Genomic DNA, 15,251 nt, shown 5'->3' on the forward strand with positions numbered 1-15,251 from the left:
GGCAGTTTCTGAGCCTGAGAGTTAGGATGCAGTGCTGGTGAGAGAAGACACTTGAGCAGTGGTTTCAAAAGTTGAGCTTCAAGGTCCCATGCCAATGCCTGAGGGTTGTGGCTCAGCTGGTGACACAGAGGGATGCCATTAAATCGCATGGAGCTTTTGCAGGGGACGGGGATGTGCCTGCCTGCAGACCTGCTCAAGGAAGCAGGATCACGATGACAGTAGTGCTGCATTTCTGATATGCTGCGTTAGCCTGGCTAGGTTATCTGGGAAGGACTTGCTCCAGGACCCTTGCACGGGTACAACCAGCTACAGACCTTGGGCTCCTTGGAGGTCTTGTTCCTAATGTTCCCATTGCTTGTCCCTCCAGGGAGAGGTGTACAGGATCGGGGCATTAGTTGGGTCCTGGTGCGGATGCACGGGCACCTTGTGCAGTTCTTTCAGCCATCCCTAGCTAGTCAGCTCAGTGGCATCCTGCCTCTTGGCTCTGCTGTAATGGCTGAAAATGCTCTGGAGCAAGTGAGGGGAAGGTCCTGCTGCTCCCCAGCATGCTTCGGGTTGTCACTGTGCTGCAGGCAATGGGAGGGGAGCTGGCAGGGGGAGGTCTGATGGAGAACGGAGGATTATTCCCTTTCCCTAATGAGTGAGTTGAGACAGGCGTCTCAGACTCTGTGCCGCCTCTACCTCAGCAGAGAGAAATGCAGAGCCAGCCAGCCTTTACCGAGGCTTGGCCTGCAGAGCAGAGGGCAGGCTGTCAGGAATAGTCTGTGTTATATATTGCTGGCTTGTTCATCATCACGGGAAATACCAGAGGCGGACAGTGGTGGGTCTGCCTGCAACCACACTGCATGGGGCTGTGTTAGGTGACAATCTGTTGTCCATGTCCACCTAACCTCCTGCACAGGGGAGTCGCTTGCTGCTCACGTGCTGATGGGAACGAATAATCACCTGTTTCTGTTCTGGGCCTCTGCAAGAGGACACTGTCATGAGGCAGAACAGGCTGAACAAGCTATAACTGGGGAAAAAAAACACCATGTAAAGAGAAACAAAGATGGGCAGGGCCACAGGGGCATTTCCTGAAGTATGGAGGATGTTGGTCTGGAACAAGAAATGTGTGTTTGTGTTGTAAATATTAGTTAGAGAGTTTTGCGAGTTGATGCCAGCTCCCCTCCATCACTCCTCCTGCTCACTACTTGCTGACACAGCCCCAGGATGAACAAAAGAGGTCAAATACAGTGTTAACAGATCCAGAGAGATCTGTTAGCCACCACATGGGAGCTGTGCAAGGTGGGGGCTATCACAGGTTGATATCTGAGCTCTCCCCTTCTCTTTAATGCAGCTGCTCCGAGAGCAGTGCTGTGCAAGGGAGAGGCCTGGGGAAAAGATCAGGGAAAAATCTCTTCTGGTTGTTTGCCATAGGGCTGGTTACTTTTTGCCATTGCTTGTGCCTGTCTGAATATTGCTGTTCAACTTGAAATGCTCTGTCTCCCCAAAACGCTTAGTCCCGTATGTGCTCTGCTGCCAAGTGTACCTGCCAGAATGGGGCACGGATGCTGCCTGCTACCTCTGAGCATGCTCGAGGGGCACAATTTCCTACCACACGAATGTAAACGAAGTGCAGAGATACCCATCAGCTGTCTAGGGGACAAATATCAGCACTGGAGATGTAAGGAAAAACTTTTCTGCTACCTGAGAGAGCTCCTGCCAAATCCTCCCAGCCACGGTGGCTCTCACAGGCCCTCAGCAGAGGTCTGGAGACTGCCAGGCAAGTCCAAAATGTTTTGTGTATCCCCTGTATGTGTCTTGCTGACTCCCTGCATGCCCAGAAAGGCAGTGGTTGGGGCTGCACTGGAGAACTGCAGATCAAGCAGGCGATGCCAGCTGAGCAGACGGTGAGGCACTGCCGGGCCGTGCTAGAGAGCACATCTGGCTGCGCCCGGGCCTTGTGGTCACCCCCTCTTCACGTGGCGTCGCACAGCAGCCGTGTTCCCCCCTCTCTGCGCCCCACATCACCACTGCACGCGGGGGGATCTTCAGCCTTGGCAAAGAAGGTGCTCAAGCAGACTTGAGTTTTTCAGGGCAATCCAGTGAGCTGCTGAGCTGGTTCTGGGTGCAAACGCCTGGATGAAGCCCAGGCGGTTACACCTCCTGCTTCTCATCACGCGTGCAGCTTCCCAGCGGAGGTGGTTGTGTCTGAATTCACAAAGCTGAGGGATGCGTTCAAGCAAATCAAGCATGTGGCTTTTTTAGATTTCCTTTCTTCTCTAGCATTTTAATTCAGCTTCTATTGTCTATATCCCTGGCTATTTAGATGCAGTAAAAATGATCAGTCACAGGAATCTAAGTGGATTGGATTGGATTGCCTCTTTGCTGCAGCCAAAAATTTGCATTCCCAAATCAAACCCTTCCAATAAGGATAAAAACAGGAATGGGGTTTGGTTTTAATTCCCAGAGGTGCTCTCTTAGCTCTAAAGATGCATGGTCGCCAGAATTTCCACACTTTTTCATAGCTGAATGCAGCATGCAGGAAAGCAAACGCTTGCTTATTTGGTCATCTTCTCCATCGAAGAGAGGTCACTACCTGCAGCAGCATTAAGTCAGTAGGTCTGGAGTTTGCTGTGAGATTTTTGCTGTTTGGGTTCCCACATCACCCTTGTTTATAAAAGTATCTATCTTTAAAAAAACCCAAACCTACAGTCAGCCCCTGTGCTTAGATGGAAATGAAGCAAATGTGATCTCCACCAGCACAAGCCCAAGCATAAAAGCCAGAGCTTCCTAGAATTAAACTGTTTCCTTGAGACCAGCACTGTTCGACCCAATAGTTCTGATCCTTCCAAGCAGGGCTGCCCTTCACGTGGACCACTGGTCACGGTCCAAGGGTTCAACTGTTGCTTCCATGTGTGATTTCTTGGCCTCCGTGCCCTGGACCATCGTCACACAGTTGAAGTATCCAGCCTCCAGCCAGGCCGTATGTCCCAGGCTTTGCTATCAGACCAGGAGGGAAAACTGAGCTCAGACTGCAGGAGCTGTCTGGATCTATCACTCATGCTGTCAAGCTCTATTTTCTTTTTCTCTCTTTTTTTTTTTTTTTTTTTTCCCCTCTTGGATGTTAAAATCGAAAATTGGACAGATTCAGCAGCTAGTGGCTGCAGCTAGGGTTTGGCTTTGAATAACGCAGTTTCAATATCATCTCTTAAATTAGATGGCAGGATTCTTCTCTGTGTCTCTTGGGTGCAGTTGTTTTAATAGCAAGGAGCCTGTCTTCACGAAGCGGGGCTGTGTTTCCACAGTCAGGGACGAGTGAGCCATCACGGCTCCGACTGAAGCACGCACTCATCGCCCATGACAGGTGCTGGAGGGGCCTCAGCAAAGCCTGGAGAGGCTCACTGCTCTGCCCAGAGAGAGACCCAAGTCCTCATTTCTGGCTCTTCCAGTGACTGACTTAAAGCAAGTGCTGATCCCTTTATGCCACAGACCTCTGGGTGTTTCCCCTTTTGATAAAACAGGGTAATATTATTCTTACTTGTTTCCCACTGTAAACTCTTCTTTCTCCTACAAACGTGGTTCAGCTGCACACATGCCGTGTGTGCCAGGCAGTCAATTTGTGTCACTGATAACCTTTTCTTATGTTCAGATCCAGAATCCATCACAAACGTGAATCCATCACACCCCACATCCACCAAGTTCAGAGTTGCTTTTTTTTGGTCTGAGAAAGAGCATCCCCTTCCAAGAGGGGCTGCCCTGAGACCTGGGTCTTCCTACAGTACAAGCATCTATCCCACTCACCCACTGGGAGTCATGGGCTGTAATTAACACTCAGACTGATCATTTTGGGTGGCCAGGCACCACAGTTATTTTTTCTCTTTTTTTGGGTTTTGCACAGACACAACAGGAAGCGAAGCTGGGGCTATGAGACAGCAGTGGGGAGACAGTGGTGGGGTCAGGATTAGCTCCTTGGGGCCTCTGGGGTTCATACTCATGTGCAAGCATCTGTGCTGCCTCGTCACTTCCTTTGGCTGGAGACCACTAAATCTCTGGATTTTAACCCTCCCTAGTGTTGTGTATTGGAGACTACAGGTGGAGCTTTTGTCTTCTCGTGGCCCCAGGGTCCAGCCTGGAAAATGCTTGAAAGCTCCATCCTCCAGCCTAAAAGGATTTAGGATTCCTCTTGCTGCATCTTGGCCAGACTCTGCTGATCTGGGGTTTCCAAACCTCTTTCTATCTGTCACCTGAGCCATGAAGGTGTCCTGCATGCAAAACAACTCCTGTCCCAATCTGCTTGCATATTTCCAGGGAACAATCACATCCCAGCTCAGCTCATACACACGTCCAGCCCTTGCAACCTCCCATGGGACAGCAAGTCTTGGGATCGCCAAGTCACCTCACAGCCCTTCTCAGCAGCTTTGGATCTGCCTTGGGCCCAGGAGAGCAGAGCTGTCAGTGCTGCTGGTGAGGGTCACCAATGCTATAGATAATGGTATTCATGCTTTTTTTGCTGCTATGGCAAATACCTCACCTGATGTTTCAGGACTTCATTTGCCTTTTTTATGACTGTCACACTAGCAGCTGATAGCCCAGAACTAATGCATCTGGGACCTCCTGGCACTTCCAGCAGCAAAGTAGCAGAAACTGCTGAATTCCAACACTGTGAATTAAATTCTGTCGAATTTCCACTCCCCTGGTCCAGGACGAAGCTTTAGTTTCCCTGTTTGCTGTCTCCCCCTGCCATGGCAGCCTTTCTCAATGCTTTGTCTGTCATCAGTATCTTTCTGGTTTTATGTCAACTCATTCATGAATTAGCAATCCCAAAGCCAATCTTGGAGATATTTTTCTAGAAATCTGCCATCTGACCAGCATTTGCCATTTAAATGCTGCCTGCTTTCCAGTTTGTCGTGTCCCTTACAGTTCACCTCTTAAACTTCATCTTCTCTAATTGAAGTACTTATTTCCTGTGGTATGTTGTATCTCATGCGTTATGTATATCTGGGTGAAGATCTACCACATGTGCTTGATCTATAGAAACGGCTTATTTTATTCACAGATGAGGTTGTGTGGGTATAAGTTGCGCTTAGTAAATGCCATGTTGATTTTATTCTCCTATCCAGTTGCACCCACATCTTTTAATTGTTTTCTTTCCTTCAGACTGTTTTATATAGCCTTGGTAATGCTGATGTCAGCCTAGCAGGCTTGTTGCTGCCTGAATCCTGTCTCCTAGCCAGACTCTTCAATTCAGGCGCTGGATTTGCTGTTGTGGTTGCTGAGATCCTCCCTCTGTAATTAAGAGTATCTACAGCCAAACCAACAAATTCTTGGAAGCTGTTGCTTCCAGAAGTCTGGAATGGGCATGATCCAGTCTTTCCCTCACCTCTCACATGTCTGGCTGTCTTTGTAATCAGCTAGTACACCTAAATATTCACAGCTTTAAAATCTATTCCCTTTTCCAAAGAGAGTTGGCAAGTCATTGAAACCCCAGATCCTGCTGCGGTATTGATGTCACAGCACTGCGAGAGATTAGCTTTGGTTTTGATGGGACAGAACTAAAATCTGGGCTGTAGAGGGAAAGGAGGGAGGGAGCATGTTGCCTTTTTAAGCTCTGAAAGAAAGACTGAAAGCACTTGTAGCACAGGAGACTCCAAAATGTGCCTGAGCTGCCTTACAGGCTCATCTCATTCAGTGATTTCTGGTCTGTGTTACTGCCATGGCACGGGGTTTTCTGTCTCTTGCTCTGCATCACTCCAATTCCCTTGCCTCATCCTTTGAAGATGTAAATGACAAATGAGCTATTTCCTTCTGCCTGTCTCAGTGAAAAACTTTTTGGATTACGGATATACACTGTCTTGATACTTGTTATACAAATGGTGATCCAGCAGTTGGCTAGGGTTGATGTTTTCTCCCCTTTAGAAACTTGATATACCTTGGTGAAGTGACATCTCTGCTTTCGGATGCAATTGTGGCAATGCTAAATTTCCAAATATTACCACTGTATGTGGTGGAATCTGGGAGCCTCGGGAACAAGCTATAAAGTCAGTAGGAAAGGCAGGATGCAAAGATCTTGGCAATTGCCTTATGATGGAAGATCCTGCTGTACTCAGGGCCACGGTGCCAAAATGCAGCATGAACCATTAATTTACTCTGATGATACTCCCTCCTCAACACTGTCACATATTTCAGTATTCCTTGGCCTTCCCAAACCTCTTGGAGTCCCAGGAGCATCCCAGGGATGGGGATGGGGTGATGGACTCGCTCTCAGCATGAACAGTTAGAAGAGGGATGTGTAAATGCTGTTGCCCATCTGTCCCTTTCCTCCCTCCTCCTTCAGGCTGTATCCCAGATCTAATAGAAGAAACAGGCACAGATCAGGAATCGAACCTTTCCCCAGCTCCCCCTCCATGTTTGGTTTCCTCTTCAGCTGTGCAGTTCAGCCAGCTTGTGGAGTCCCTTGAGCTCAGCCTTCCTCAGGTGGGCCATTGCCTGCGTGGGGTGGGTGGTGAAGGTGAGGACAGGATGGGAGCACACTCTGGGATTGCCTGATGAGGTGGCTGGGATGAAGCAGCTGGGGAAGAGGGGGTTTGTGTTCAAATTAGGACTGAGCTGTGTACCTAGGGCTGCACAAGAGGACCCAGGGTCTGGTGATGTAGGTGAGGACTGGGAGAGGAGTACATCAGCAGAGATCTTGCAGGTGCTGGGGCTGAGGGTTAGTGAACAGGGGATGGCCATAGCCTGGGGTCATGGGGCAGAGCTGTGTTAGGTGACAAAGCCTGGTCTTAGAGGGGCTGGACTCTATTAAATCACTGCCTACAGCCTCTCACTGACTCAGGCAAGTCGCAGCAGCCCTAGCTTGAGGACCACTGTGACGGCCCGTGTTGCTCCACTGGGCAATCCCCGATGTTTTGGGGATGCTTTGGGCACAGGCAGCCCTGACTTGTCTCCGTTTGAGCACACATTGCCCCCAGCCCTGCCGAGGATGGGCGTTATGGTCCCACGGGGCACACAGATGGGCTGCTGCCCTCCGCCTGCGCACGGTTGCAGCTACTGCATCTCCCCCTCTGCTGCAGGGTTTGCCACTCTCTTCAAAAGTCATCCTCACAGCCCAACCAGGAGCCCGTTTGCTTTTCTCCTTGGGATGCAGTGTGTAGCACGAGCAGACGGTTTCTGAGGGGGGCGACTTCTTGCGGTTGGAGCCTTGCGAAAGCCTGCCGTTGGGCCAGACGTTTGCTCTGAAAGGTTTGGCGAGCACCCCGGCAGAGGATGGTGTCATCACTTTGGAGAGCAGAAGCTGTCAAGATGCAGTGAGTGGGGAGCGCTGGCAGCTTCCCCCTGCCAGCTCAGCGCTCCCAGGCTCCTCCAGCCGCACGGGAGCAGCCTGGCAGCTTTTTTTCCTTTTTTTTTTTTTTTTTTTCTCTTCCCCTTTTTTTTCTGGAACCCCGTACAGCATAAGCACAGCAGGGATCCTAGGGGGTTAGCTGCTATGCAGAGAAGATGCCTTGTTCTCTGCCAGATCTTGCACTGGGAAAAGGCTGAAGGAGATTCATTTTGCAACATTTCTGCTGGGGCTGTTGGCGTGAGTCATGCGAGGTGCAGCAGTCCCTGGCCAGGCTTGTTCTCCTGCCCCAGCGGCACTGAAGGGTGCAGCCCAGAGCGGTCAGAGCACAGATCCGACCTGTCCAACCTTTGCTCTCTCCCTGCTTTACAGCAGATTTGCTTTTTGTTCACCCTAAAAAGCCTCCAGCTGAGCCAGCCTGCTCCTCCTGGGCCCTAACCTGACCCTGCACCAGGCGCAAAAGCCTTTCCCCGGGATGGCGTTTCCACGCACCCTTGCGCAGCACCAACATTTGCATTTCTAGCAGCTGCATTTCTAGTGGCTTCAGGTCAGCCTGAACCACCTGTGATTTGCTTATGTCCCTCGTAAGAAAGGTTCTGGTTGATTCATGTGTTAATCTCGAAAACAAACGCCTCCACGTTGCTTTTACTAAATATAGTACAAGTGTCTGCTGTGGGGTAAGGCGCTTGCAGACAGCCCACGGTGGGGTCATGCTCTTAAATCACACAGGAGTTTATCAGCCCTGGCCAGGAAAGGGACTCAAGTTTAATGTTCTCTGCTTGCAGATTCGAGCTGCAATGAGTTGACTTTTCAAGGTCAATCTCATTCCCTGTCATCTGCAGAGGGCTGAGCTTGGAAATGTGAAACGGGTCTCCTCTGGGACAAGCATCTCAGCCCAGTACTGTGTACGTTGGAACTTCCACTTATCTCTCATTAGCACAGATGCCTTTTCACCCTCCTGTGGGGTAACTGATACAGGGGGATTGAGGAAGAAACTGTCCCTTCTCACCGAGTCACATCTCGATCAACCCAGTGCTGCAGGAAGTGTCATTTCCCATGAATGCGCAGGCGTACATGCACTGCTGATGAAATCTTGTGAGGTCAGGCAGTCATTTCCCCCTAATTACAGCTCCAGGAATGAATAATGCTTAGCCTAGACCCTGGTGACTTTGTGCTTTGGAGCAGTTTTCATTTAAGCAAAAATATAAGCACATGAAAATGAAGATGGAATTTGGATTTTTTCCTTCTGGTTATTTTGGTTAAAAAGGTGCCATCTGGGCCTTGTATAACTAATTTGTTTCTGTTTGGTGATGGTCAGTGAACGAAAAGATCCAGAGCCCCAAGTTGTCATGCAAAAAGCCTCTGGGTTAGAAACCTTCATGTTGCCAGAAATGGTTTGTGAGAGGTGCTTTTCCCTCCACCACATACATCCCTTTGAGATTTCAGAAAGTCCCTGTAGGAGCAAGAACTTGGAGGACGGGAAGAACGTCCCAAGCCACGATCTCCCAAACAATGTGTCCTATCATCCCCTTCAGAAAAAACGTAATCTTCCATTTTAAACCAGTGTGATTTCTTCTGTGGAAGCCAACTCCAAGGCTGCACAACCGCCATGGTTAGAAACCTTCTTCTCATATGAAAACTGTCATGGCGTCCTCTGCCAAAGGAGATGGTCAGATACAAGAAGCAGAGGGTGGGTGAGAGGTGGGAAAGCTGCTTGGAGGTGTTACTGCAAGCGAGAGCCAGCGCCCCTGTCGTGGCTGGCTCTGTGCATTAGGTTTGGGATAGCCAGGCCATGTAGGTCTGCCCATGCTGTGCTGGAAACAGGTCCCTGGGGCTGAAGGACGGCAGCTGAAGCGGATGCTTCGTAGCCTGGAAGGTGGTTGCATGCCTACGTAATTTATGAGCGTGACAGCTTGAGCATCTGTCACCAGCAGGGTGTTGGGCACCGCGTTCGTGGCTGGTCAGATCCATGGCCGCTGCAAACAGACCTCCGAAATCAAACCAGCTGATCTGTGTGGCAGGGAGGGGGTGAGGACTGCTTGTGTGAGTCCGCTGTCTTCAGCTTGAAACACTTGAGAAGATGTTGCTGGTCTAGAAGGGAAGGAAAAAAAAAAAAAAGCAAATAAGAACTTAAAACAACTTATCAGTCAGATGAAGCATCTGGCCAATTTGTCTATTAATGACAGTGTCTCTGGGCCCAGAAGTGCAAACTCTGAGCCTGTGGGAGCTCAGCACAGAGCTGCCAGTGTTGGATCTGCCCCTTATCTCTGCCAAGAACAGATTCTGTCTCACCCCTGAGGGGTCTGCAGTGATGCTGGTCGGGGTCCTGTCACCTCCTGGGTCATTCCCTCACCAGTGCAGCCTGCATGCAGTGGCATTTCCCAAAAGCACAGGCATCGAACTGTTCCCACTTGCTCTTGACATTTTAACAAGCCGTTCTCTTTATTTACTGTCTTTTATTTGTGTAAAGGTTAGGTCTGGACCTTTTGAACCCTAACTGCAGGTTTTGTTAAAAAAAAAAGAGGGAGGGACAAGCATTGCTTAAGCACCTTCTCCCAGAGCCAAGGGGATCTGTCTCTTCTTGGGGGATGTTGCTTCATCCCAACTTGGGCATCCCCAGAGAGGATGAGGGAAGCAGCCCCTCCTAGCCCCTCTGACTTTTCTCACTCCTTTTCCAGCTGCAGAAGATGGGGTTATGAGATCCACCTGGCAGGGGAAGGCTGGACGCAGCCCGCTCCAGGCCCTGTATGAGAGTGACCAGGTAAGGGGCCGGGGGAGGGAGATGGGGATGTGAAAAAAGAGTGAGGTGCTGGGGGTTGAGCCTTTCTTTCACCCCCCCAGTCTGCAGGGCAAAGTGCTGTCCCCAACCACCCTCAAGGTCCCCTTGCCTGAATCTCTGGCTGTGTCCAGAAGAAAAGACCACGCTGCTTTGGGCAGTAATTGTTGATAAAAAAACCTGCTTATGGCCCTCGCTGGTACTTGAGCCAACAGCTTTGTTACTGGTGGGCTGAGCCATGGCTGGGCACACCCAGGAGATTCCAGCATCTGAGTGTTTGAAAGCCAACTGTGAGCCATCATAGCAGGGCAAGAGCATCATTGTGCACTTTCTGAGCTAATAATTGATAGATGCTTCTATGTTGGGTGCTATATATATACACACACATGTATGTATATGCATATATATACATATGTAAATTGGGACCCAGCCATGAGAGGTTTGTAATTCTGGGACGTGTCAGTTCTCTCTGTCACTGAGCTGTGCCAGCTATACCTGCTGAAAAAGGGACATCCAGGCACTGGGAAACTCTCCCCTCCAAGTGGGCTTAGTGGGTCCCTGCCTGTGTAAGGGTCTGCAGCAGGACAAGCCACGGTTGCTGCCTGAGGCAGGGAGCACTCGCCCTCACCAGCCGTGCAGCCCAACCAGCGTCAGTGACCTGGCATCAGGGAGGGTGGCCCGCTTGCCCTTCACAGCTGCACGGGAGCTTGGGGGGTTTGTGGCTGAAGCTGCGAAAGCCGTGTTGTTTCCTTCTGCTGTGTTTCCCCCATGGGCGGGCAGTTTTCGCCCACCCATGTAGCCAGACTTGTCTTTGCAGAGGGATCCTCGCCCACAACTTCCCAGCAGGAAGTCCTGTGGGAAACCACCCCCCAACCGGTACAACAGGCTGGGCCATGGCCACATGTCCCAGCCTCCGAACATGCCCTGCATCTCCCCACATCCATGGGGCAGTCATCTTCTGCAGCTCCCCAAGAAGCAGAGGGCAACGCTGGTGGTCCCTGCAGCCGGCTGCCATCCCCACTGCCTCCCCCCTGCCCCTCGGCAGTGCCCGCTGCTGCCGGAGCCAGAGCTCCTTTCCATACATGACACTTTGTGTTACTGTCTAGGTTGATGCTTTTTTGTCTATAAGCAGCCAGATTACATTTGTTCTGAGAAAAATGGCAAATGTGGACTTCCTTGGCCACGATGCTGCAAACCCTAACACTGCTGGAATGTCCTGGTGTTACTTCCTTAAAAGTGATACTTAATTTCTCTAGCTTTTAAAGAGAAGGAAATGAAGGGAGCAATTTTGCTCTGAAATAACTGCAAGACATGCACTTATTCCAGTGGGCGGCTGTTGAAAAGTAGTCACATTTATTTGTTGCCATGCCTGCAGACAGTGTCTGTCTGTCTGTCTCTTTGGTCCAGTAGTTTTGAATTATGCAAGTGCAGGGAAAAACACCTGAAAAAAAAATACCACTTGATTAAAATGCCTTTTTTTTTTTTTTTTTTTTAAAGCCCGTGCAAAAAGGGTTTCCGATTCTAAAGGGTAATGGGAAGCCTCCAAACAAAAGAAATTTCTCCTGAAAGGTTTGGCTGTGTCGCAAGGAGGTGTAACATAAGAATGCCCCTTCAGCTATGATTATCATCACCCTAGGTGCTATATCCTCTTCATATATCAACTGCCAAAGTCATCCTTTGGTTGCAATTAGGAGTCTGTTGACCTGCATTTCCTCCGTCTGAGCATTTCCCCTTAACATCTCTTTCTTGGAAGAAGCAGGGATGGGATGCTTTCTCCTGCACCTGTCTTAGGTTACTGCCCCTGAAGGTTCCTGGAGAAAGTGGTCACTAAGGTGACCCAGAAAAAAAAGGCAGTCAGATCCCAAAGGGCCGGAGCATGGTTCATCCCTTGCAGGAGGAGCTTTTTGCCCACATTAGTGCCCCTCCGAAGGAGACGAGTCTGCTTGTCATGAGATGGGCAGTTTGTCTCAGGATTCCAACTGAGGACAGGAGCTTTACAAAGTCCCATCTCCACAGTGCTGCCTCTCCCAGGCTCTAGTGCCTCCCAAAACCCCTTACAGTCCCCCAAGGAGAGGTGAGGCTGCACCTGAAGCTTGGAAAAGGGTGTTCTTTGGCATGCCTAAGTGATAACAGCTGTCAGCAGCAAGGCTGTAGGGACCAAGGAGGTGGCATGCGATTGCCCTTCGTCTCGAGGTTGCCACATCTCTGCAGGCTGCAGAGGCATTTGCCGTGGCACCCTGTGATGCCAGCGGGACTGTCTTCACAACCACAAAGTGGAAGCCACAGTCATCTTGTGACATGAGGGTCATTGCGTTGTATTAGAGCAACAGCTCAGTGGGGTCAGAGCTGCCCCAGGTTAGCAAACGGGCGATGGAGCCGTTAGTGGTCACGGCGAGGAGGAGGCTCCCAGCGATGACCTCAGGGCTGAGTGGGAAACCTCCCAATCCTCGTGAGCAAAACGGGGAGCGAGTGGGCAGGAGGAGGAGGGGACCTTCCCCTTCTGAGTTCCTGGAAATAATTTGCTTCCCCAGATGTTTTAATGACATTTTAGGGTTTCTGATGAAAACCATGACAGGAAAGGTCACTTCCCCAAATCTGGAGGGGGGAGCATTTCAGCTGGGTCAGGGGGCTCTGGGCTCATGGGGAGCTGGTGCATCGGCTGCCAGGCCTTGATGCAAGGATCAGATGGGATAAAGGACCATATGTGGACTCCTCAGCCCTGTGGACAAAGGAGACTGGGACCAGAGCTGAGGCATCGGACTAGCCTGTGTGGAAAACATCCCCAAGGAGATCAAACCCAAAGCCCTTAGGAAGGACCCCACCACCATCACCTTCAGCAGCACCTTGCTCCTCTCCATCAGGCCCTCCCACCCCACCTCAGCTCACCTCCAGCTCCCCAGGGTTCGACTGTCAGCCTTAACGACCGTTTTTCCTCCCCCCGTCTCCCTTTGCCTCTCCTTGGCAGCGCCGTTTCCATCATGCATGCCCACACCTGTGTGCCACCTTTTTGCCTCTTGGCTGTGGTGTTTGCAGCAAGCCCGCGGGTGTAGGTGTCAGCGCAGCAATGCCCCATCGCAGCCGGGAGGTGTGCGGGGCCCTGCGCCAGCAAGGGGGCTGTGCTGCTTGCCCCTGGAAGGGTTGGGCCATGTATGACCCCCCCAGACTTGTGTAAGGGAAAGCTTTAGCCCAATGTGTGTGGGGGGTGCTGTAACAATGTTTGGTTGGTGAACCTCTCTGCACTGCCTGTTCTTCCCTCGCCCCATCTGACTTCTCATCTGGCTCCTCATCACATTTTATTCTGTCTTTTGCCCCTAGCAGGTCCAAGGATTAAATGGACCAAAGCAAATTGTGTTCAAAGTCAACGCGCTCCCCAGAAATCTCACATGGGTGATGGCCAAACCCAGGAAAGGGGAGGGGATGGGGACAGTTGTGGGCCAAATGTTGTGTAGGCCACAACCAGCTTGGACAGGCTAGTGACCATCCCTTTTGTTTTCCTCTCCAGTTTGAGCAATCGTCACTGCAGGCAGTTCATCAGCAGAGACGGGAGCTGTTGAGCAACATCTGCAACCGTTACACCCGCAAACGGCGTCTTCTGCGGCCAGATGACTTGCGGCACTTGGTAGTGGATGATACACACGGGCTGCTCTACTGCTACGTGCCCAAAGTGGCCTGCACTAACTGGAAGCGGGTGATGATGGTCCTGACGGGGCAAGGCAAGTACCAAGACCCACTGGAAATCCCCGCCAACGAGGCCCACGTCTCATCCAACCTGCGCACCCTCTCTGAGTACAGCATCCCCGAGATCAACCACCGCCTGCGCAGCTACCTCAAGTTCATCTTTGTGCGGGAGCCCTTTGAGCGCCTGGTCTCGGCGTACCGCAACAAGTTCACCCGCAGCTACAACACGGCCTTCCACAAGCGCTACGGGACCAAGATCATCCGGCGGCACCGGCAGGAGCCCAGTGACAAGGCCCTGGAGCGTGGGGACGACGTGCGCTTTGAGGAGTTTGTCTACTACCTGCTGGATCCACGGACGCAGCGGGAGGAGCCCTTCAATGAGCACTGGGAGCGGGTGCACTCGCTCTGCCACCCCTGCATTGTCCACTATGACGTGGTGGGCAAGTACGAGACGTTGGCTGAAGATGCCAACTACATCCTCCAGCTGGTTGGGGCCGACACGAGCGTCAAGTTTCCATCTTCATCCAAGACCACCAGGACAACAGATGACATGACGGCCCAGTTCTTCCAGGACATTAGCCCTTTCTACCAAAGGAGACTCTTTAATTTATACAAAATGGACTACTTACTCTTCAATTACTCCATCCCCTCATACCTCCGCATCCGATGAAGCAGGGGCTGGGGGGAGAGGTGAGAGAGAGCTGGGTAACTCTCATCTTGCCACAATTCCTCTCCTCCCACCCTGTGCTCATCTCTTGGTTGACTTCTCCCCCATGCCCTCTCTGTTATAGTCTGTTCCACATCCTGATACCTCATTCATGCATGGTCTGGAGGGAGGACCCCTCTCAAAACACTGGGGCTGGAGCTTTTCCTTCCCTTCCCACCCTTCAACATCTACAGAGGATGGTGGTGGTGGAAGTGAACACTGATGGCTTACCTTGGATGAGGACTTCCTTTTAACTAAGAGACTCCTCTGTAGATCCAAGTCTTGGGAAGACTCCTTTTTTGGGCAGGATCCCTTCAGGTCTTTCTCCTCCTTACTGGGCTGTTTGGGGTGGACTTGACATCCTGGGGGCAGGGTGGAGTGTGTCAGAGATTTGCATAGAACCAGAAATAAAGCAATAATTTAATGTAAGTTTTCCCCTTTGCTTAAAGTTGCTCCCACCTTTTCTTTTCACATTGTTCTTCTCCATCCTCTCCCAGCTTCCCGTGCCGTCCCCATTGCTGGGGCAGGCAGTGGTGTGTTACTGTGACTATGTATTTCTGCCTGACGAAGCCTGGAAGGCTTTTTTGTTCCTCTCCTTCCAGGTGCTCTCTGTTGGGATGCAAAATACTCCCAAGAGAAAGAGGGGAGCAGGTTTGCAGCAGGTATGGGCTGATAGAGACAAAGTGTTTTCTCCTGAATTACAACAGCAGAGCACTCAGTGCCTCTGTGTGGGCATATCTGTGGATTTCTGGTCAAATTCAATAAATCTATGC

The 15,251-nt window shown here is 51.0% G+C and overlaps 1 protein-coding gene across 3 annotated transcripts in view; it reads left to right on the plus strand.

Annotated features, from left to right (window-relative positions):
- CHST13 (carbohydrate sulfotransferase 13) overlaps positions 1 to 14,907 on the plus strand; it is a 32,051-nt gene extending 17,144 nt beyond the window's left edge. For 2 of the 3 annotated variants that reach the window (XM_042799413.1, XM_032994958.2), the window contains exons 2-3: positions 9,997 to 10,079; positions 13,597 to 14,907. In XM_042799413.1, coding sequence (XP_042655347.1) covers positions 9,997 to 10,079; positions 13,597 to 14,442 — 929 coding nt within the window. In that variant the 3' untranslated portion in view covers positions 14,443 to 14,907. Of the gene's footprint in view, positions 1 to 8,122; positions 8,224 to 9,996; positions 10,080 to 13,596 lie in introns of those variants that run through there. The other variant, XM_009974396.3, reaches the window with a different exon arrangement.
- Positions 14,908 to 15,251: the final 344 nt, after the last annotated feature.

This window comes from Tyto alba, unplaced genomic scaffold, assembly GCF_018691265.1.
Source record: "Tyto alba isolate M040663 unplaced genomic scaffold, T.alba_DEE_v4.0 Super-Scaffold_3, whole genome shotgun sequence".
Lineage (NCBI taxonomy): Eukaryota > Metazoa > Chordata > Aves > Strigiformes > Tytonidae > Tyto > Tyto alba.